We start from the raw sequence: 23,847 nt of genomic DNA, 5'->3' as shown, positions 1-23,847 counted from the left end.
GATGTGGCTAAAAGAAGAATCTTTGTAGCCACCAGGAAAATGCAATGAAGCAGCACTTTTCCACCTTTTTTGGCCACAGATCAGCATTAGAGTCAAATCTAATATAAAATCCAAATGATCTGAAGTGGTGATTAATGCCGAGCATTTAGATGGATTTGCACGTTGCTCTCGATGCTAAACAGTGTTTCTGTCTGGTTGTAACTTTATCTGGAAATTGAGTTTATTTCTGCACAGAGAGCCGTGTGTGAAAGGACAGCAGAGTCACTGTGTGTTCGTACTGGAAGCAAGAGGCTCTGATTTCATGAACTTTGTTTTTCCTGCTTTAGTACTTTTATAGCTCCAGCCTTGAAAGTGAGTGATGAAGTGAACTGACCCCTATTGACTCTGACGTATCATATGAGGATTTCTGATGTGGTACAGATGCACAGATCTGAATGTTTTGGTTTATTTACTGTTTTGGAAGGCTTTGAAATACCAATACTAATTTTATCTAACACAGACTTCTATTAAAAAATTGTGTTGTTATATAAAGGACAGCATCTAAATTATCCCCCCGATCCTTGACTTATACCGACCACAAGATTCTCTGTCTTCTTATTAGATTAGCTCTATCCAAAGTAACGGCACTGCTTCCATTGTTTATATCCGTCAGGGTTTCCTCATGAAAACTTGCTAAGCCCAGTGATTGGGATGCTAAGGCAGTCATCCAGCAGCCCACTGTGATTTTAAGCTAAGAAATGTTTAAAGCTGACAAGAAATTTTAAAACATTAGCAGGTAATTGTGTGCTATTGGAAGACATTATTAAAGATGCCTAAACACCAACTATAAAGTCTTAAAAAGCAAACACAAAAAATATTTGTTTTTGACTTGACTACTTTATTCACTAAAGTAGTTGGCATACAGACTAGGAACAACAGGCAGTGGTGAATAAAAAAAACAGGACTCCTAACCTTAGTCTCCCTATGTGTTCAAATACTGACTTTACGTTTCACCAAAGAGACTCTGGTGTCATTGTTACTGGGGCCTGGTGGGAGTGCAAGTGCAGCCTGGTCACCCGCCAGGCTTAAAATACAGTCATGAACTTTACTTGTGCCCCAGGAAAAGCTTGGTGACCAGTCAGGCTTATAATGTAATACATTTACCTCAAATAAAGCTTATTGCACTTATTGTGCCCCCAATAAAGCCTGGTTGCCCCTTTATAATACACTTATAAGCTTTGTTTGCACCCCAATAACAACCTTGTGGCTTGCCAGGCTTTTAATACAGTTATAAGCTTTAGTTGCACCCCAAGTGAAGCTTGGTGGCCCGCCAGGCTTATAATACACTGGGGGAACCCTTAACTGGATTTACCAGTTCTGGCTTCTTCTGGTGCAGAATTATGACGCATGTCACATGTCAATAAGATAAAATGTGACATGACTGCATATGCTTGAAGACTATTGGTTATGTATCTGATTTAGTATGGCATATGGAAGTGGCAGCAATTAGATTATTTTGGATGAAAAGACTGGATTTATGCCATCCAGACTTCCCTAAACTAAGTCAGATATAGGTCGCATTTGCATTAGGTGACAGTTTAATAGGATAAAACAAGAACAGCTGTCTTGTACTGCGTGTAGAGCTGCAGACATGCCTCAGCATGTCGTAGAAAATACAAGTTCATTTTAATGAGCACACTGAAGGTTGTTGGTAGCCTTCATTGTTCAGAATCGGTTGTATGTTTTGGTTTTTGATTGACAGGTCGCATGCCAAGACTGATCCAGCAATTTAATTTCCTTTTATTGTGTCTAACAGACTGTTTTTAATAGGAAAAGCTCAAGACCTTCACAAATAGAATGTGAGCATACAGTAGCTTTAGCCTTGACTTCTTCCATTCTTCTGCTTTTCTCCCACTCGGCTTTCATTGCTAGCAGGCTTTGTAACTTGAAACTCCTGTCAGTGGTTGAGTCTGCTTTCCTCTGCAGGGCTAAAACAAGGGTTGCCTTGACATAAATACATATCTTTCAAATGAATTTGTTGTTTTGATTCATTTTGTCATATAAACTGCCTCTTATTTTAGGTAGATTTAGCAGTTTAATAGGTGTTGACTGTTACTGAGCTGTGCCACAGTTTTCTAACAGCTTGACAGTTTGATTGTTGCCCAAATTTAGGCAAATGTTACTCTGTAGTACCCATTAAAACTGTATATTTTAATAAGTATTAAAATATATTCTGGTAATTCACCCTGTGTTTACTGTATATCTTCCCCCAGCTTTGATGTTTGGTAGCTGTAGATTTTATGAGAATATTTGCATTTCACTGCCCTGGAACAAACAGTTGCTTCATTGTCTGATCATCATGCTACAAAACAGGTTCAACAGAACCGGGGTTACTTTCTGAGATCTGGGGTAACTAATACCAACAAAGAAGATCTTATTTACATGTGACGATAATCTGGTTTATCATCTTGGTAAGTCGTGTGAAACAGGTTGGGGTGGAATGAAGTGGGAAAAGTGGAGTAAAACATCTTGAGCTAACAGCCATACATCTGTCATTTTTCACTGCAAATATCATTTATCAGTGTTATTAAGACATGATGGAGACTTTTAGAAATAATCATAACTCTATGCATCAAAAAGCTCTAAAGATAAAAGGGAGAAATTGGTAAATTAGACTCCTTGTCTCTTACTATGAATTTAATTTCATACAGTTTTACTTGAATGTAAATAGAAACATTTCAGTAACTGCGCCGATATGAAAGAATAAAAGCAAATCTTCTGACCTGATATTACATTTTATCCCTGTGATTTCCTCTTTGTGCTGCAGCACTTTGGATTTTGTGCTTTGTTAGCCTGTTATTGATTCAGTGAAACTATGAAGCTACATGTAAATCTTGCGGATAATGCAGCACAAGTCTGGCGCTAATTCACCTCTGAGAAAGCAAAGAGCGATTCCTTTTGGACCAAGTGAAAGGCTTTACAAAGAGGAGGACGAAGTGAACTGTCAGATAGAAATACAGCATCAGACTTTGTTTTTTATCAGGCTCTCTGTCTTGAAATGTAACATAATTGGATCATTTTTAATTAGCCCAAACACAACCATGTTTTCAGTAAGCAGTTTTGTTGAGATTATTTGATAAAAGCATTTGTTTCAATAAGGGATACATAATATATAATTTTTATAATTTTGATTTAGATCTTTAAGGTCTTGTTTTGATTTGGAAACTATTTTTAATTCAGGAGCCATTTAATGGTCTAGAGATTCAGTTTAAATTGCGTGACTGACAAGGAGACGCGGTGTAAACAAAACATTTATTTAAAACAGTTTCATACTTATTCAAATTCCTCCAGTTTATGTTAAAGCAAAAATAGGTTGGTGCCTAAAGTTCTGTAATTTAAACTTCCAGTGTTAGGTTAGCTTATCCACCTGGCTTTTTCTTGAATAGAAAAAGTATCAAATAATTATTCTGAATACCTGCAGTGACCGAGTGGACGCATAATGCGACTTGAAGTGTACTCGCTAATAGAAACGGAAAATATTTTGAAACCAACGCGTTTTCGCATTTTGAATTGATTTAAAATTTCAAGGCCTTGGAATTGCGATTTTTCAAACAAATCAATTTTTTTTCTGCACCTGTAGATGTTAGTCAATGTTAGATGATAAGCGATAATATTGTTGCTTTGAGACCATTTCCAAGTAATAAGATGGTAATGGCAATATAATGCAAGAAACATTCTCAAATATTAATAAACTATAAATTCTGTTGAACACTTAACACAGGAACTGTAAAACATTTTAGATATGCACAATAAATAAACAAAATGACAGGAAACGGCAAATAAATTGGCAAATTTAAGTCTCTGTAAACAAAACTGTTGATAAATCATACAAACAGAAATTATGTATGTATACATCATTTCCCAGAGCCAAAAACCCAAAAGGGTTAATAAAGTCTGTCCACCTCATTTAGTTGTGTTATGTGCTTTTAAACTTGTTTTGCAGAATTAATTTAGGAACCACAGGAAGTTTGTTTAAAATTAAACTGAATAATTTCAGTTTTTTTCATTCTCAGAAGGAACCAAAAGTGCTGAGGATAACAGTAAGTCAGTTTAGACAGTTATGTCTTATTTAGCTATTGTGCGTCATTTATTGTGCTGGTAAATTCAAGGATAATATATGCATTTTAAAGCTTTCAGGAATTTCATAACAAATCATAATTTTTTAAAAATAAATAATGGATTCATGCTTCTGTGTTTTATTGGGCGGTGCTTTGAAGCTGGATGTCGGCTTCGGGTTATTCTATAGACTCTAGTGAAAGCAGGGTAATGGTTTGCTGTTTTATTGGACAGATGGAAAATGAAATATTCCAGCTTTGTTTATTGCTGTAATTTATTTCAATGTGTTTTTCATAAACTCTAATGCATAGCCACATTGAGTCATAATATAAAATGCCCTGCATGCTCATATAAACATTTATAATGCAGTTCCAGTTCACACAATGAGCCCAGTTTTAGGCAGATAATGCTTCAAATAACATTCTGGTTGCTGAGGATCCCTTAAGGCTGTATAACACAACAGCTTTTTCTCTCGCTGCAGTTAAAGCCTCTGAGACTGGTTGGTGTTTTATTTTATTATTTACTTTTTAAATCTTCAGCTGTATATTCAAGTTTGTGTGTTTGTTATGAGAATGTGTTGCAGGCTTCATTCGGCGCGGCGCAGGATGTTTTCTTTTCCCTGCTGGACTCGTTTTATACACCTCAGTGTGCATCTGGAAACCATATTCCTGAATCATCTTCCTCATAAATATGTGAGCAAATTTCAGCCTTCAATAAAAAATAAATCCAGCAGCGCTGGGTGGCTCAGTTAGTAGAGCGCGTTCACCATGCGAAGAGGTTTTAGTCCTCGATACGGATTTCATGTGTTTGATTCCCACTTTCTGCATGATTTCCATCTATTTACTGTTCATCAAAGGCCACTGATGCCTAAAAATAAAAACTCGGATAGCAGTTTTAAAAGGGATCATCCTCGTTAGGCCTGTCGCAGTAAGCAATAAATCATTTAATAGGATAATAAATTAAAATACATTTAGTGATTTTCTCTCTCTTTCTACCAAAAACTGGATGAGAAAAGTCTTCAGTCTGGTGTTTTGATCTCAACTAGACCTTTTTTGAAGGACAGTTTTGTTTACAGAGACTTCATAATTCATTTTATTTGTTGTTTCTGTTGTTTTGTTTATTTATTTTGGTTATTTAAAAAACTTTCCAGCTCCAGTGAATAGTGTTTGTTAGGATTTAAAGTTTATTGTTCTTTGAGAATGTGTTATTGCATTGTTGCACTGTATTACTTAAAAATGGTTTCAAAACAACAATATTATCGTTTTTTACAATAACGTCTGGTTCTCTTTCACACCACACTGTCAAATGATCCAAACCAGTTGAAAAAAACTGTTCCCCTCCTCCCCTGTGGTGGCGTTGCATCAAGAACTACTGAAGGAAACAACATGAAAACCTCAGAGAAAGACATGAACATAACTTCCTTCTTCACTAAATGTGAACAAAAATGGAGTACCGTCAGGTTTTAGGAGTGGTGGGATTTATTTTTTGTGATTGGTAAAAGACCACGATCAAAACAAACTCCTGCGTTTGGTTTGGTTGTATGCACCCAGAATGCCCTGCGCTGCTGTTTGCTTCCTGCTGCGGTTCATGTGGCGTTCACATATTCATTCAAACCGTGTCAGAGTTCACTTCAACCGAACAGACCAGTGTTCACCTTTTGGTCTGAATTGGAATTTGTTTGTTTCCTTCCATAGTTCTTGTTGCAGCGCCACCATTGGAAAGGCGGGGAACAGGGTTTTTTTTCAATTAGTTTGAATTGTTGTACAAAGTGTAATGTTAAAGCAAACCGACAAACAGCCTAGAGTTTGAGTAAAGCAGACTAAAGAGACCTGAATTGTTTTTTAATCTAACTTTGCAGATTTTCCAAACAAAAAAAGGAAGAATCTATCGCTAACATGAGAAATTCTACAACTGCTAAAATCTCATGGTACTCCATTTTTGTTTACATTTTGTGAAGATGGAGGTTGTGCTCAGTGTCTTCGTGATGTTTCCTTCCACAGTTCTGGGTGCAGCGCCACAACAGGCGAGGAGGGGAACAGCTTTTTCAATCGGTTTGAATCGTTTGACAAATTATGGTGTTAAAGTGACAAACAAACTGGAGTTCTGTTAAACCAGATTAAAAACGACTGGTGTAAATACACTGTAAAGTGTTTTTTAAATCCAACTTTACAAATTTCCTTGAACTTTTGACAGATTTTTCACAAATTAACTTTAATTCCTTAAACCACATTGACAATTTTGCTCATTTCTTCCCCTCCTCCTGACGAAATGGTTCATTCCTCTCTGTTATGGCTGTAGTGTTCACCACACTCCACCCTCCTCTCTCACTCTCTCTCTGAAGCTCTGTACACCCCACCCGGTGTCAGGGGGGGATCAGCTGTGCCAGTCCCGGCAGACCACACACACACACACACACACACACACACACACACACACACACACACACGGTATGCTTAGTGGAAAACAAAGCCTCTAGCACTGCCAGTTGAAGACGATCCCTGCCTCCGCGCTCTGTGCGTCCGTACGTAGCATGTGCTGTTCTGATGCTGCCAAGACGGAAAGGCATGACTCCGCCATCGCCTGGGCTTTTCGGAAAGGGACATTTTCACAGGGGCACGAGCGGCCGATTTCTGCCTTTTGATGGAATATTTTTGTTTCTTCTGGTGGTGAAGAGTTGAAATGCTGGCAGAGCGCAGAGAGAACAGCAGGTAGGAGAAATCAGAGCTGGGTGCTAAGCTTGTCTCCGTGGCGACTTAGTTTGTTTACTCACTTCACCGATATAAAAACACACCAGTTTACAGGTTATTGATCATCACATCTTTTATTTTCTGTCGTTTTAATCTCTGAAGGGTAAACGCAATAAGCAATAAATAAATCAATGGTACGATAAATTAAATGAGCTCAATAATTTCCATTTGCACGATTTATCGTTTTTCTCTTTTCTCTCTTCCTACCAAAATCAGGATGAGGAAAATCCTCAGTCTACTGCTTTGGTCTCGACTAGACCTTATTTTGTATTCATAGACTTCATAATACAATGTATTATGTTGTTGTTTTGAGTATTTATTTTGGATATTAAAATGTCTTCCAGTTGCTGTATTAAATCTTTATTTGAATTTAAAGTTTATTAGTCTTCGAGAATGTGTTCTTGCATTATTGTGCCATTACCATTATATTACCTGAAATTTTGCAAAACACTAAAAGATCCTAAATACTAAACTTCATATTCAGAAGTTATAACAATAAATACTTTGCAATGTGACTGGAAATTCAAAAATAAATGACTATTGAAGGCACATAATGACATTTTCCATATGCTCAGGCAAGTATTTACTAACTTTTGGTAAAGGCAGCTCATTCTTTTGCTAGATTAACATCCAGACAATAGCCAATCCCACACAAGCAGCGGTTGCTATGGGAACCTATTGTTAAACCATCAATTTTTTTGTCAGTTTTGTCAATGCACATGGAACAAAACACAATACATGTAATATATTTGGTATTTGTTAGACAGGAAGTAGTATTAACATCTCGAAGCAGCCCAGTCTGATAACTGACTTCAGTCTGTGGAGCTGGATAAAGATTAGGGCAGGGGTGAAAGTAAGGGGGTACGGCATGGCTTTATTTTGTAACAATTCAAGAGCTACCCAGCTTTTATCGCTTCGCAAAAAAATTAATCGGCACAGACACTCCAAAGCACACAAAGTCATAGTACCCCCAAGAATTTAAAACTACTTTCACCCCTGGATTAGAGTGATTGCAAGGAAGCTGTCCAGTCTGAAATACTTGAAGAGCACAAAAGATAATCAACTTTGTCACTACACTTAGAGATTTAGAGATTTTTTAAGACAAAATAAGTCAATATCGGACAAAGTTGGAATGAGCAGATCAGGCTTCTTAAAGGTAAATGATTGATCAGAAAATGTAAATTAGTGCACCCGGATGAGAAAAGTTTAATTCCTGGAAGGTTAATCAATATTTTTCTTTTGCCCATTGCAAAGAGTATAAACAATCTTCTCCATGCTTTTTTTCTTGCATTTTACAACCTTTTTTTTTTTTCCAAATTTGTTTCTTTTACATCTTTTTATGGATCTTTTAGATACCTGTCTCTGTTTTCGTTGATTTAAATCAGAATCTGCCATGTGTATTCACTAATTTGGGCTTAACTGTAAAATTAAAACAAAATTAAACTAAATCTGTTCTTAGAAAGAAAATAATAATTGAGAACCTTATTCCAGTCAAAGCGTCATCAATGCATCTGTAAATGAGTATACTTCACTTTATCCATGAATCTAACAAATATTACTATAAATGAAAGCAATAGCTGCATGTTGATGGTAAAATGAATGGTAGATGTAACTCAAGTCTTCTAGGACGTCCTCACACCTCTGTGCTTCCTCTAACCAAACGTTAAACACTTTGCAGAAGTGGCAGATACACTCACTTAGAAAAAACTTTCACACTGAGGCTATTATTAGAGCAAATTAACTGATTTGCCATGGTGTGTTCACAGACTGGAGGAAAAAAAGTATTTGTAGCTTCACACTTTAACATGAAAATCAGCCAACTGGTCACCTACCAAATGATCGGTATATTTTTTACACATATTAGTCAAACCCTGCAGTGGGTTTTTCTAATGTTTCCAGAGCAGACAGTTTCTCTTTTTGAAACCAAACGTACCAGCATTTGTGTGGGGGGTTGGCGTGAAATCAGCACTCTGCCACCGTGGCCTTTTTAGTTTCTCTGAATTAGCATTTTGTTGGGAAAGTTTGTGTTTTATCTCGCTCCTGTCAAATCCCCCCCATTCCTTTTCTCTTTTTCCTCCACCTTCCCCTGCAAACTGACATTACGTCACTTTCTCCAGAGGAACAACCACACAGGCTTTTGAAGAGCTGGGCCTTTCCAGGGCATTGGCTGCCTTCATCTCCCAGGAGTTAGTGTTAACTCTTCAAGACGTTCATTGAAGCTGGCGTTCGCTTAAAGAGAGTGCTTTAAAAAAAAAAAAAAAGACTGGGAGACCCAGAAAACAGGCACAGATTCCCACTGCAGAGGAGTTGACATTCCATTGATGCCACCAACTCGTTTTCTTTGCTCCAGCCAAGACAAAAACATTTTCTGATGCAGTTTTTTTTCTGCTAGCAGCCCTGGCTGTGCCTGTAATATAAAATTAGTTGTGATAAATGCTTTTTCTTTTTGCTCTATGGTGGCGATTCTTTGAACAATGACGGTAACATCATTAAAGATGCTGTCTTTATCGTCCTTGTCATTTCAGCTTTGCTTGAGATTCATCAATATTCAGTGTGTCGTCTGCTTCTGTAGGTCAAGTCCTAGACGGCGATTTCAAATTTTCTTTTCTACTACATCAGGACAAAAAGACAAATTATAGATGCGCAGTAACAAATTTTGCTGGACGATAAATGGTCCCAGAAGTTATTGCGATAAACGATAATATTGTTGTTTTGAGACCATTTTCAAGTAATGTAATTGTAATGAAATAATAATGTAAGAACACATTATTAAAGATCAATAAACTTTAAATGCTAATGCACACTAAACACTGGAACTGGAAGACATTTAAAATATCCAAAATAAACAAACAAAACAACAGAAACTGCAAATAAAATGAATTATGGAATCTCTGTAAACAAATAAAGGAGATAGTTGAGACCAAAACACTAGACTGGAGACTTTTGTCATCCCGTTTTTGATGGAAAGAGAGAAAATATAAGCACAATAAATCATGCTAATGGGAAGTGAGTTTGTTTTAATTGATCATGCAATTAATTGATTTATTGCTTATTGCCACAGGCCTAGTCGTTTGGCCTAACCTGGAGTTTTTGACCCGTCACACACATACACATATTGTAGTTCGTGTGTGCAGCTCACCAAACAGGAAGATCGGTGACATCGAGTCTGAAGTCTGGGCCACTTATGCATATCATTAAAAACGCAGAGGAAGAAATATCGGTAAATGTAAAAACGTCAAAATTAACGCTTATGAGACCAGCTTTTTTATTTGGAAATGTATTATGAATGCACTTCCTCTTTAAACGCTTCTGCTTTTTTAATACAGTCAGATGGTCACTATAAATTTTACTGGACGATAAACTGTCACAGAAATAGTTGTGATAAACGATAATATTGTTGTTTTTGAGACCATTTTAAAGTAATAGATTGATATTAGCATAATAATGCAAGTTCTCCCTCGCAAAGATGAATAAACTTTGATTTTGCACAAAACGCAACAATAAATACAACGGAAATAAAAACCACACAGCAGAGAGATATAGTAGTACAGAGGTCTTCTTTGGGTTCAATGTTAAAGAACCTTTGTTTTTTTTTTTTCTTTTATTAACTTGTGGAACTCTATATTAAAACTTTGCCGACCCTCTGGCCATGTTTGAAAATCTATCTCCACAGCTGCCAGTGTTGGGTGGAGAAATTGGTATCCTGTAAGGAATTTAAATTGCTTGTGCTTGCAGTTTATTCTCTGCAGCCATTTTGCATCAGGAGATAAGAGAGACTCGCATCTCTGTGAAGAAATTAGCTGTGCTCGGTTGCCAAAGGTGTGGGTAGGTTGTTTATTCAGATACTAAAATGAAAAACACAACTGGTTCTGTGATGGGAAAACAAGATTTGATAATGAAGATATTTTAGGAGGCTGGAAAAATGAACTTATCAAGGAGCAAATTTAGCATCTTGTGTGGCTGCATTGCGTTTTCATTTATGTTACTCTTAACAACTCTTATGACGCCCAAGTGGCGTCATGTGGCTGCAGACACTAATTTAATTCTTTTTTTTATTGTACGTTGCTAATTTGTATCAGCTTTGTTCAAAAAGAATAGAGTACAATGACGGATTCCTCATTTCTTCCATCTGGAGTTTAAATTTGGTCGCAATATTTTGTAGCATTTATTGCAATAATGATGAAAAGGTGATAAAATATCTTTTTGGCATCAGACTGAATGGCTTTGACCTCACAGCACTGCAGTCAAAGCAGCACAAACACAAATACTGCTCTTCTTAAAATGCACATTTTCAGCAACAAGGCAATTCAGAGTGCCTTTCATAAATAAATGGAAAATAAAACAACAAACAAGCAGAACTTTGTATTGCAGTGACACAGTAAGAGAAAATTTACTTTGGGTTTGGGTTTTTAGCCTTGATTTTACAGAACTCTGTGTTTCAGCAGTTTTTCAGTTTTCTGGAGGTTTGTTTCAGATTAGTGGAGCATGAAAACTGAATGCTGCTTCTCAGTGTTTGGCTCTGATTCTGTGGATTTAAAGTAGACTTTAGCCAGAACACCTGAGTGATCTGAAAGGCTGACACAACAACAAGAGATCCAAGTTATTCAGTGACTTATAAAGTAAGAAAAGTGTTTTAAAGTCTTTTATCTGAGACCACAGGGGGCCAAATTTCCTCTGATCCCTCTGTGTTTGGTTCCCATGTGGGCTGTCATATTGTGTCAGCTGCTTTTATTTAATCATTTGTGTGTTTGCCTGGTAACTTTATGGTCTGGTTACTGTTCATCAGGTTTGTGTTTGACTTGTTTTTTTGTTTTGTTTTTTATCCTGCTGTTAGAAAAACTGCAATGCCAATAATATTGGTATATATTGCAATTAGCATATCAGTTGCACTATTTCATGTCTTTCTCATTTGTGCTTCCATAAATTAGTGACCTTTTTAGCATTTTGGGTAAAGTCATTAATGATTCAATTTTCAAGTAATATAATAGTAATAGTTTAATAATGCAAGAACACATTCTCAAAGATCAATAAACTTCAAATTCAAATGAACGTTTAACACTGGAACTGGAAGACATTTTAAATATCCAAATTAAATAAACAATAGAAACATTAAATAAATTTAGTTATATTGTCTCTGTAAGCAAAATTATCCTTACAAAAACAAAGTTAGCTGAGACCAAAACAGCAGATTGAAGACTTGTTCACCCATCTTTTGGTAGAAAGGGAGAATAAAAAATAAATCTTGAAAATGGGAATTATTGACCATTTTCAAGATTTAACATGAAACTGATTAATTATTTATTTCAAAACGCCTAAACTATTATTCAAAACCTTAATTTATCGCATTATAGCCTATTCTATAAGTCTTCTAAACCCAGCAGCATCTTTCTGGTGAAATGTCTGTTTCTGTTCTACCAGAACTAGAGAAGGAAGTCTGCAGGACTCGGGTTGCTGTAGGTGGAGTGAGCGCTAATCCTTCATGTGTCACTGCCTTCCCTTTCGTTGGTTTTTCCAGCTCAGCCTTATGCTGAAGTCGTATGACATGTGTTTGGCCCAGTTTGCGGTCCGGTTCCTCGCTGTGCTCCGGCTCCGCCGTTCTCTCTGCACTCTTATCTGCTTCACTGGCTCTCCGTTACATCGGCTCCTCGCTGCAAAGCCAACAGTCAGCATTGTTCAGGAATAAATGCTGGCTTTGATGTGCTTCAGGGATACGTTACAGGACAGAAATAGATCAGCTGTTTCAGCATAAACATGCAACAATAAGGGGGAAATCGTGTCATGTTTTTGTAATGTATTTGTCCTCAACCCATTTGTGGTTACTTGCTCTGAATAAATAATAGTTATCTATTGATCGATTGTTTGACGATTATTCAATTAATAGGTTAAGAAACTTGGAACATTCTGCAGATTTGCCATTTAATCCTTTTTATAAAAAGATTTTAAAAAACGCATTAAAAGATGCAAATAAGCAAATTATTTTGTTCCTTTTAAATGATAAAATAAATATTTTATTGCATTTCAGGCAATAACAGTTTTCCTTCAGTAAACACTTGATCATTTGTAGCAAAGGATGCATCTGTTGATTATTTTTTGGATCAACCAATTAATATTTAAGATAGCAAATGGTCATTAGTAGATTTTTTTTTACAACATTTACACCAGGTGAAGCTAAAACTTTGCTGCTTGAGGAGTTCTAGTTATAAAATATCTACAAATAGTGTCTTTTTTAACTTTAAGTGCAAAATATTTGTAGTTTTTATAAATTTTTTGTCTTACTGATCTGAATATGTCGTTTAAATAATCCAGTTAACATACTAAATTATTTAAATAATTGTCAACGATTACAATTAATTCTATCATATCAATCTGATTGGTTGGATTGATTATATCATATTCATATGATTAATACAATACAGTTCATCATATTAATCCAACTAACCATTTCAGCCCCACAATTAATCATATTAATCCGATTAATCGTATCAGCCCTACAATTAATCGTATTAATCCGATTAATCGTAGCAGCCCTACTTACATGTCTGATGTTTAATTCTTAAAACCTAGTCATTGACTTGATGCTTCATTTTTACTTCCTTTTCCTTTCGTCCTCAGTTAACCTCAATGATATTCTGGTTACAGCTGCTTTCATAACCATTTCTTATTTAATTCTTGAGGTTTATTATTTTACGGAATGGGTGAGAAAATATTCAGATCATTGGAGCAACACTTTGGCTAATCTTTACACCGATTTGATCATTCCAGAATGGTTTCTTATCGCAGTTTGACCTGATCCAAGCTGATCCGAAAGACGGTTTCATAACTGTTCCTGCATCCTTGAGTGACGACTTTGGTCTCGTTGGCCCGGATATCTTTAAACCACTTCTGCTTTTGGTTCCTTCATTTCTGATGTCCTGCGAGTTTTTCTTCTCGACTGGAAGCTTTTCAACAGGACACGACCCGAGTTTCTATCTGAGCTGGCGGCTAAAGTCTGGACTTTAGTGCTGATGCTGCTAAAGCCACTTCTTGATCACTTTGCTGGCTCAGTCAAACGCGCTGAACACCAGCAGCTTTTCCCCACAAGCCCCACAGACTTTCTGCTGTCTGACCAGCTGAAGAAGAAACAGCCAAAAATCTGCCCATCAACATTGGAGAGCTACTGTGGATTTGTGTTTAGAGCTAGCATGTTATTAGGAGTAAAATAGAAAGAAACAGTGATTTGTGTCAGCAGGAAGAGGAAGGACAGTGACTGCAGAGGAACTGATTGCTGTGGCCCACAACCTGAGAGAAAATCTGCACAGATCACCGTGTTCTTCCTTATTTACGCTGCAAAAACACAAAGTTTTACCAAGTATTTTTGGTCTAGCTTCTAGTGAAAATAACTCGATAGACTTGAAATAAGACAAAACTAACTTAAAAGTAACTTTTCAGCAAGATGTAGGAGCTTGTTTGATGACAATAATTTCTTAATATTGGTGAAAAAGTGCTAATTCCATTGGCAGATTATATCACTTTTAAATAAATAAAATAAAATGGCAATTATATTCTGGTTGCAGCAGTTCTCAGTGCCATTTCTAATTAAATTTGTGTGGTTTATTATTTTACAAGATGGCCATAAATGTAGAAAAAATATTCAGATCATTGGAGCAACACTTTGGCTAATCTTTACACCAATTTGACAATTCCAGATTAGTTTCTTAACGCAGTTTGACCTGATCCTAACTGATCTGAAAGATGGTTTCATAATCATTCCTACATCCTTGAACGATGAGGCTTATATTATTGATTAATATAATTCCTTAATATTTGCCAATATTAATGAATTAACTCATTCTTGCTGAAAAGTTACTTTCAAGTTAGTTTTGTCTTTTTTCAAGTTGTCTAAGTTAATTCTACTAGAAACTACAGGAGAATACTTAAGACTTTGTTCATGCGGTTTACAAATAAACAAAAATAAATAAAGAATAATAACAGATTATTCATGATACATTTCCATCTCTATTCTGGAAATGAAAGCATGAACAATAATGGCTTCCTGTTGCAGCAGCTTCTAGTATCAGGAGTGGAAATTCAATTCTTTTCCCTGGTGATTAATTTGTGAATCAGTTCACACCCACCGTAGTTTCACGGAGGAGCTCAAGAGATTTTTCTTTTCCCAAGTAAAGTCTCTACAGACCAATGTTAAGAATTTCATAAAATACCAAAGAAGAAACTTGGAATTTTTGTCTAATGATTAGAAGAAAATAATAAAATTGTGGCAATTTTTTTGTTGTCTTAACTTGTGCATAGCGGTAAGCAGGTTAAAATGGTTTTCTAAAACCTAAATGAAAAAAATCATTTCTATATTTAGATCTAACTGCAACTAAACCCTGCAGAAGCTTCTGCAATAATTAAATCAATACAGCATTTTCATTACAGATCAGTACATTCTCATAGTTATTATTAAACATTTTTAATCTTATTTGATCAAAAATCAGTTTTATACACTTCAACGTATAGCAGAGCTATCATGCCATACAGTTTAGAAGAGCTGCCTCTCCAGGCCTGATACTGATAACATGACTTTAATCTCCACCTGCTCCAGGCAGGGTTATAACCTTCCTTTCAAAGCCTACACTTTTATTGCTGGACTTGTTTTAGTTCCTTATCTCAGACAGGCAGAGCTGCGGGTTAGTAAGGGCCCAACGCTGCGCTACGCTGCTTCCAGACACCCGCTGTATTGTAAATGTCAAATCCTTCGCCTTTCAGGTCTTCTCTGCTTTGATTCCCCTCCCCCCCCCATCATGTGTGTAAAATGTGTTTGAGACCAACACAGCATCCAGCCCTGTCTCTGGTTATTTTCTGATGAAATCTTTGGCCAAGCTACAGATAAAAGCCACAAAGCTGTGATGTGACTCAACGGAGTGACTCACAACACGATTACAGCAGTATTTGTTGTTCCTTTCATTTCTGGCTTTTTGGTCTTACGTTGACTAAACACAGTTAAGAGATGTCTAAATGTTGATTTGTTTCCAGTTCCCGCTGTGCTGACGTGATTGTTTGCACTCCTGGATTAAATTCTGAGAGCTTGCTTTGTAAAAATAAAAAAATTGTTCTCCACTTGGAATAAAACGGCAGCAAATGGCGACTGTTGTGTTGTTTGGTTGGAGTTCAAGCAGAGGGCAGCGCTGAGGTTTTGCTAAAATGACTTTCTGAAGTCCTTAGTGTGGAGTAATGTTGTTAGCGTCACAGATGCTAGATTTGTGCCAGCCAGCTGTCTGATGACTTCATGATGTCGCTCCCTGTGTTCCTGCATGACGGCATTTAGAGCAGGCATGTCCAAGAGATCAGCCTAAATATGACAGCAGAGTCTGAAAAAAAAAACACTAACAGTTGATGAAAATGAACATTTTTGAAAGTTTAAGAGAGAGATTTTCACAGATTAATAAAAAAATATATAGTTTTTGGGTACAACAGTAAGTATTTTTCTTTACATATCTTGTCTCTGCTTTCATTGAATGCAAGACAGAGAAACCAGACAGTTAAAGATTTAAAAATGATTAAATAAAATCCTCTGGGAACCTGAGTGGAGATGGTTATAAGGACTGCTCATCAATCTAAAGCAGAAAAGCTTCATTTTCCAGTTTTCATTACCTTGATTATGATGCGAGTAAAAGCATTTTCTCCTACAAAATAACAATATGAAGAAAGAGGAAAATATGATATTTTTCAAGGTTAAACTCTTCCTTCATTTCCTTGCATTATTATTCTGCTGTTTCTGGTTTTATTATTGGATGTTTATGTGCTCTATTTAGGCTCAACGAGTGTCTCCTAGCAACCAGCTCAAATAGTCTTCAGAGACGCTGGCAAGTGGAACAAATGGCTAAATGTACTGATTCTCAACCGTCCTCTGGGGAACAAGAGCTCAAAATTAATAACAGTGATGTTTGTTTACCTGTTCCTGTTCTGTCAGAAAAAACAGACCATAAACTGACAGTTACAATGCTCTACGATCATCTTGCATAATAATAACATGTTTATTTTGGGGTGATAAGCTTTTTTTTTTTTTTTTTTTACATATTTGTTGCTGTCGTAAACTACAAAAAGTGTTATTAAATTATTTTTGTTTTGATTTTAATAAACTTAACAGAATTGTATATAATCAAAATAAGCGCAGACATGCAGACTACATTCTTCTTTTATGTAGTGATGTATTTATTGCAGAAATGTCACCTCCTATAGGCCAGGAATGGTTATTACAAGTGTTTATACATTTTTCCAATATGAAATGGATGAACACTGGAGTGAATTTAAGTAGCAATAGATAATACATCAGATGGACGATTCAATATATAGAATGTTCACTAGCCTCGATCCAGATCCGCACAGCATCCTGGGGGATGTAGGCATCAATTCACTCATTCACTCTTTGGTTACCTAGCAACAATTTGTTGAGTAACTTGTGCAGGAGCAGTTTAAGGTTTTGCTACCATGACTCAAAACTGCTTAAAAATAAAAACAACAACATCGTGAAGTAAAAACTGGATAAAACTGGAAATGTCATGCCACCAGTTTGGTAATATTTCAGATACTTAAAACAAAAGATGAATCAATAATTATTGATATCGACTGATATGAAACACTTATCTCGTCCAGCCCTACAACATAATCTACAAAATAAAAAACATTTGTTTCAGATTTTGTACTTTCTTCGGAGTTTTTAGATTCTTAGCAAATGAAACATTGTTGCCTAAGAAAGGAAACAGTTTAACGTAGACATGCAGATGTATCGTTATAAACATCAGTATTGGTCGACGTTAATCATTACCAGTATTGGGCCGATAATTGATGAATTATTATTTCCATGTTGTTGCAGCTTTTGTCATCTAAAGAACGAAATCGAGGTTAATTGTGTTTCTGCTTGGATGACCAGCTGTGGCAGTTGTTGTTTTTCAGTTGTTCTTGTTTTGACTTACAAAAGTTTGATGTTTTCATGGTAGATTTGTCACATTAGCCCGAGTAAAAATCACTGCCTCTGATGTCGGTCTGTTTTCTTCTCCGCAGGGCTGCCTTTGCCCTGACAAAGCCGCTCAAGATGAACATGGTGAAACGGATCATGGGGCGGCCGCGGCAGGAGGAGTGCAGCCCGCAGGACAACGCGCTCGGCCTGATGCACCTGCGGCGCCTCTTCTCCGAGCTGTGCCACCCGCCTCGTCACATGACCCAGAAGGAGCAGGAGGAGAAGCTCTACATGATGCTTCCTGTGTTTAACCGGGTAAGTCGCTCCAAGTGGCCCAAACCGAGGCGGATCAATGCCCATCGTCTCCGTTACATCTGTTCTTCAGAAGGAGAGTAGTCGGAACACCTTCCTGTTTCTTCCAAATTAAACCAATAAATTACATTATTCTCACCTTTTTTCCTTTTCTTACAGTATCAGCAGAGTTCAGCTATAAATTAAAGGTCCACTTTATTTTCAGAACATGCCACCTCTTTTTATTATGATTTACAAAGAATAAATTAACTTTCATAAGCTGTGAGTGTATTGTATTGTGATTATTTGACACATTTGCAAGAGTTAAAAAAAAATTCTCTTTTTTTTTTTACAAGAGAAAAACAATAAATCATGTGAATGGAAATTACTGATCCGATTTTAATTGTGATAAATTGATTTATTGCTTATTGTGACATGCCTAGGTATAAACTGATGTTGGCTTAAATTTTCTGGTTTGTATTTTTTTAAATGTCACTTGTATCTGTTGAGACTTATATGTCAAACTACATGTCAAAATTCATAAATAAGAATAGAAAAACATGGCAGCAGTTTTCACTTTAAATAATACAGAAAACTGTGCCAGAACTACAGAACACCACCAGGTGCTTGGCTTTAGCAGTATGTTTGTATTTTTCCCCCCGCTGTACCACAGTGAGCCAGTAGAGCTTTAAATTTGTGTTTTTTCCATATAAAAACTGAGAACATAATGATGGCTGCTTTTCCAACTCTCCTGCCTGCTGTAGTTATAAAACAATCCTCCATTTTTGTTCTGCATGCAGCCTGGTTGAGTGTCCTCGACAGACTGAAGAGCAACACTAAGACTTGTCAGCTAATTATCCAGCATTGGCAGCGATTCAGACACTGGTGGCGTAATTTAATGTCAGATTTCAGAAGCACTCCCTGTGCAGCAGGCCCACTTTTCTGTCAGATTTACTGGAGACATAAACACAGGAGGAGGAGGCTTTGTTCACAGCAGTGCAGCTTTATCTTCAGAACAAAGCAAAAATATACGCCTTTATGTTTTCTAACACACATTTGTCATGTTCCTTAAGCTGTAAATGTGAGCAATCTGTTACTAAAGGTCAGAAATGATCATATCTGTTCCTTATTTTAACTTTAAGCAGCTAAAGAAAATCTGCTCTGTTTTGTCTGCAGGTTTTTGGCAATGCTCCGCCCAGCAGCATGATGGAGAAGTTCTCCGACCTGCTGCAGTTCACCACCCAGGTGTCCCGACTCATGGTGACCGAGATCAGACGCAGAGCCTCCAACAAATCCACAGGTGAGCTGAGCATTTATCAATTTTCATTATCATTGCTACAATAAATTGCAATTAAAGATGTTTAACACCGTCCTAAACTGTTGGGATCGTTAGTTTTACTGTTAATGCAGTTACTTTACGCAGATTAATGATACAAATCCAGTTCTTTTTATGACTGAAGAAGCATTTTTGACAGAGTTGTTGAGTTTTTCATTACAGCTTAGTTTTATTTTGTTGTGACTTTTTGTCTAATTCATTAGTTAGAAGTAGTTTTTACAGTGTTTACTAGTTTTTCTTTTTAAAAAATCGTTTAGTTTCAGTTTAGTTCTCATTAGTTATGTTAGTAGTTTTAGTTTTTTTTCACATTTTAGTTAAGCTTTTAATTCATAAAGGCTCAACTAAAATGAGCCTTTATGAATTAAAAGGCTCATTTTAATTCATAGTAATCACAATATTAGTATTGTGATTACTAATAAATCAATTGGGTGAAGAATACTCAACAGGAGAAACCAACCTCAACAGGAGGTTGGTTTCAGGAAGCGGTGATCCAAACTGCTGTTTTCCTGCAAAGTTAGTAACAGACTCTTTGCAGTCCTTTTCTCTGCAGGCAGGGAACATTTATAATTTCTCCAGCTGGTCTTTGTAGCCTGAGTCACGAGTTGAGTCGTGATGTCACATGAGTCAGCAGCTCTTGGTCTTCATCTGATGTTTTTTTTCTGGCCTAAGCAATGAGCAGCTTAAGTTTGGCTCCTGGATTTTAGCCTGCATGTCTGAAGAGGGTTCACTGGCGACAGTTTTGGTTTGACAAACTAAGGAGCCTCGTGTGTGGTGCTCTTTCCTACGTCACGTCCTCCACGATGATTTATCCACTCGGTGTCTGCTCATTGTTCCGGCGGCCATCTGCCTGCAACAGTGTGCCGTCACCATCCATCTGTTTGACCGCACGGCCGTGTGCTTCCTCCTGCAGAAGCCGCCAGTCGAGCCATAGTCCAGTTCCTGGAGGTGAACCAGAGCGAGGAAGCGAGTCGAGGCTGGATGCTGCTGACCACCATCAACCTGCTGGCCTCCTCTGGACAGGTCAGTAAAGAGACCGCTGAGCCAAATCCATCAGAACATCTGCAGACTGTCCTCTTATTGCAGGAAGGTTTAATGTGCCACTGCCTACCAAAGTATTGATACGGTTTTGAAATTTACATGCGTTGAGCAGCAAATTTTCCATATTTTTTATCAGGATGTTAGTTTAGTCTAAACCATTACTGTTTTTGGTCAGTCATGGTACTAAAACTAATTGCTTATGTTAAACACCAGAATAATGACAGAGAATATTTTTGACATTTTTTATTTAATATTTTCTTATAAGACTGAGACTAATACAAAGACTTATAAGACTAATTATACATTATTATAAGACTAATACAAATAATGTAATAATTATACTAATTATTACATTATTATAAGACTAATACAAATAAGACTTATTTGTATTAATTGTGATTAATCGAATATTGAAATATTAAATTTAGCCCTTCATGTGATAGATATTTAACCGTCTTCATACGCTATCAGTCAAATTCAGTCAATCAAGTTTATTTAATTGAGCCTTGAATTAATAAAATTACTAAGTTATGAAGAAAACACCATACAGTCAACAATTGAGCAGACATTATATGTTGGTCAATATTTAATTTATTATGGTTCAAAAGCAACTCAAAATGAGTGGGATTTTAGCCTTGATTTAAAGGAACTCAGTGTTTCGGTTGTTTTGCATTTTTCTGGAAGTTTATTCTAAGCTTTTTAAAGAGGAAGTATCATGTAAAATCAACATTTTTGAGCTTCACGTCATGTTATGATGTTATCCTCCCCCTCTCCCGTTGGTTCCTTCAGACTAGCCATCAGCAATTAGCAAACACCTGATCAGATGAGCTTCTTACAGGAGCTACTTGTCAGTGAAACGTTGGTAGAACGTTTTTAAAGGGTTAATAGAGGAGTCATGTTGTGATGACTTCCTGGAAGCAGAGGAGTTTTTAAAGAGTCAGAGGCCCAAGTTAACGGCATTAAATTACAAAGTCAAATTTATTTTAAGCCATATTTGATATATGTAGTAGTTCCATAATAACTGACGTGACTTAAATGTTGTTTAAAATGTCACCATGTGCCTGGAAAACGAATCGTTAACTTGCATCCTTAGTATTTCAGGTGGAGACAGTCTGTCTTTCTTTGTGTCTCAGACAGACACCAAGCCTCTCCCAGCCTCTGTAAACCTGAAGTCACCTTGCTTCCTTTTACAAGCCCCTGCTGTATTTTTCGCTTTGCCTGTTTTAATAGGATGTCGTTCAGACAGAGCTCAGCCTCTTTGTGTCTCTTCCTCTTGACACGGCGCGACTCTTCCGCCATATTTCCTCCACAGCCTCCTTGTGTCACTTTTACTCACACTTTGAATAACGTCTGCGTGGCGTTCACCGTGACTTTTCGGGATGCAGCAGCCGTCGATCTTTCTGTTTCAGCCTGTAAACACTCACACATATTTCACCTGTTAAAGGTGAGGATTCATTCCTCCGTTATCCTGACTCTCCTTCACCAGTCGTTGCTTTATTCCTCCATTTTTCTTCTCCCTCTCCCTCTCCTTTATCGATCAGAAACGGCGCGTTTCAGAGCGGTGGAGTAAATACTGCGGTCATTTCTCTCCGCCTTTATTTGTCTCTGTATGTGTGATAATTATCATAAATTAGAAAGTGTGTGATTTAGTCACTGTGAGCTTTATTTTCAGTAAGTGTGTGGGAGGCTGTTTCATTATCTGAATCATTCGCCGGAGTGAGCACAGCTCTCTGGCTCTCTGATTCGCCATCATAACACCAACTGTAAAGCGCACACATTGAAACACGCACTTCAGGCCATCATGGCCGCTCTCGCTTTTGTTTTCTTCACAGCAACTCGGCCAAGAATCCACAAACGAATAACAATTTATCAGCGTCACGCTAAAAATAAAAATGTTTTAGTCTTTATTTTTAGCAGCCTCCTGCTTCAGTGTGGAAACTCATTATTGGTCAGTTTTGAATAACCTTCTTCTCATAATTTGCTGTGATAAACTTTTATTTTGTTCCAATAACCAGCCATGCAGGATGCTGCATGGCAGGAAGTAATTGAATTGAAAAAATGTTTTTTATAAAGTGCCTTGAGACATTTTTTGTGATAATAAACAGAATAAACTGTATAAACTGAATTAAATTGTAAATACTAAGTCCTTTTGTGTAAGTAGTAAAAACAATTCAATGCTAATGTTGTTGAAGTTTAAAGTAGGACTGATATAATTAGATTAATTGTGATGAATCGATTACTGAAATAATTGTCAACTATTGATTAATCATTAACTGTTGTATATAAAGGCCATTTGGTGAAATTAACAATATATTCAGAGCAATAATTAAGCCAAAATTGTACAAAAAAATATGTAAAAGAAAACACCTTTGTCTGTAAATATGTTTTAGCCAAACCTCCTCAAGTGACCTAGGATTAACTTCACCAGCTAATGGTGTTGTATTTTAGGCAATAAAGTGTTTATTTTCTTATTTGAAATATAAAATAAATAATTAAATTCTTATAAATGTCATTATTTATTTGCACTTTTTAATGTATATTTAATATTGTATAAAAAGGCATTTTTTCCTGCCAGATTAATTGTCAGAATTGATTTTGAAAACAGTAGTGAGTTGCAGCTCTAGTTTAAAGAAATTACATGTAAAATTGTTCTCTTACCATTTTGGTCCAAGTAAAAGAAACCAACATAAAGGAGAAAAATTCAGAAATTTTTTCTTTATATTTCAGAACTATTGACTTGTAAAATGTAACAAATATATAATTTATTGTTTAAAATTTAATATGCTTCTGTTTTGACGTTTTTGACAAAGTGTTGGAATGAGAACAGTTTTATTTTTCTGAAATTACCTCAATGAGAAATCTTAACCCAAACACAGTTCTGGCTTCACATTAACCACTCAGCTCTGATTTAGGAGCCGCTTTCCTTTTTTAATTAGCATTCACTTCATCTCTGTCCTTCGTCTGCCCCCAACAGAAAACAGTGGACTGCATGACAACCATGTCCGTACCCTCCACCCTGGTGAAATGCCTCTACCTGTTCTTTGACCTGCCCCATATGGCCGAAGCCCCAGCGGGCCCCACCCCGCAGCCGCCACCACCCCCACCCAACCAGGAGAAGACTCCGAGCCAGGCCCACACTCAGCCAGAGCTGCCACTGGCCGACCGCCGAGCGCTGCTCCAGAAAGTCTTTGTCCAGGTGGAAAAAAGAAATGGTTCTTTCAGCTTTACACCAGCCACATTTAGTCCGCTTTAGTCCAACTCCAGTCTGCTCATCTTGAAAGTCTGGTTTGTTTGGGGAGATGTGAATGCGCTATCAAACTGATGCAGACCAAACCTACACCTACAAACCTCTGTCTCAGTTCGATTGAAGTGAATTCTGGGGTGGATCAAATGCAAACTGACTA

At 36.9% G+C, this 23,847-nt stretch overlaps 1 protein-coding gene across 5 annotated transcripts in view; it reads left to right on the top strand.

The window, feature by feature from the left end:
- The window catches only part of wdfy3 (WD repeat and FYVE domain containing 3), a 91,742-nt gene that overhangs the window by 3,544 nt on the left and 64,351 nt on the right, over positions 1-23,847 (top strand). For 2 of the 5 annotated variants that reach the window (XM_017306699.2, XM_017306698.2), the window contains exons 1-5: positions 6,491-6,803; positions 17,883-18,093; positions 19,246-19,369; positions 20,316-20,425; positions 23,418-23,639. In XM_017306699.2, coding sequence (XP_017162188.1) covers positions 6,775-6,803; positions 17,883-18,093; positions 19,246-19,369; positions 20,316-20,425; positions 23,418-23,639 — 696 coding nt within the window. In that variant the 5' untranslated portion in view covers positions 6,491-6,774. Of the gene's footprint in view, positions 1-6,490; positions 6,804-17,882; positions 18,094-19,245; positions 19,370-20,315; positions 20,426-23,417; positions 23,640-23,847 lie in introns of those variants that run through there. The other 3 variants (XM_017306701.2, XM_008417745.3, XM_017306700.2) reach the window with 2 other exon arrangements.

Source organism: Poecilia reticulata, chromosome 9 (assembly GCF_904066995.2).
Source record: "Poecilia reticulata chromosome 9, P_reticulata-male-v2, whole genome shotgun sequence".
NCBI classification, from domain to species: Eukaryota; Metazoa; Chordata; class Actinopteri; order Cyprinodontiformes; family Poeciliidae; genus Poecilia; species Poecilia reticulata.
The sequence above is the reverse complement of the archived record's forward strand: the minus strand, read 5'-3'. Positions and strand labels throughout refer to the sequence as shown.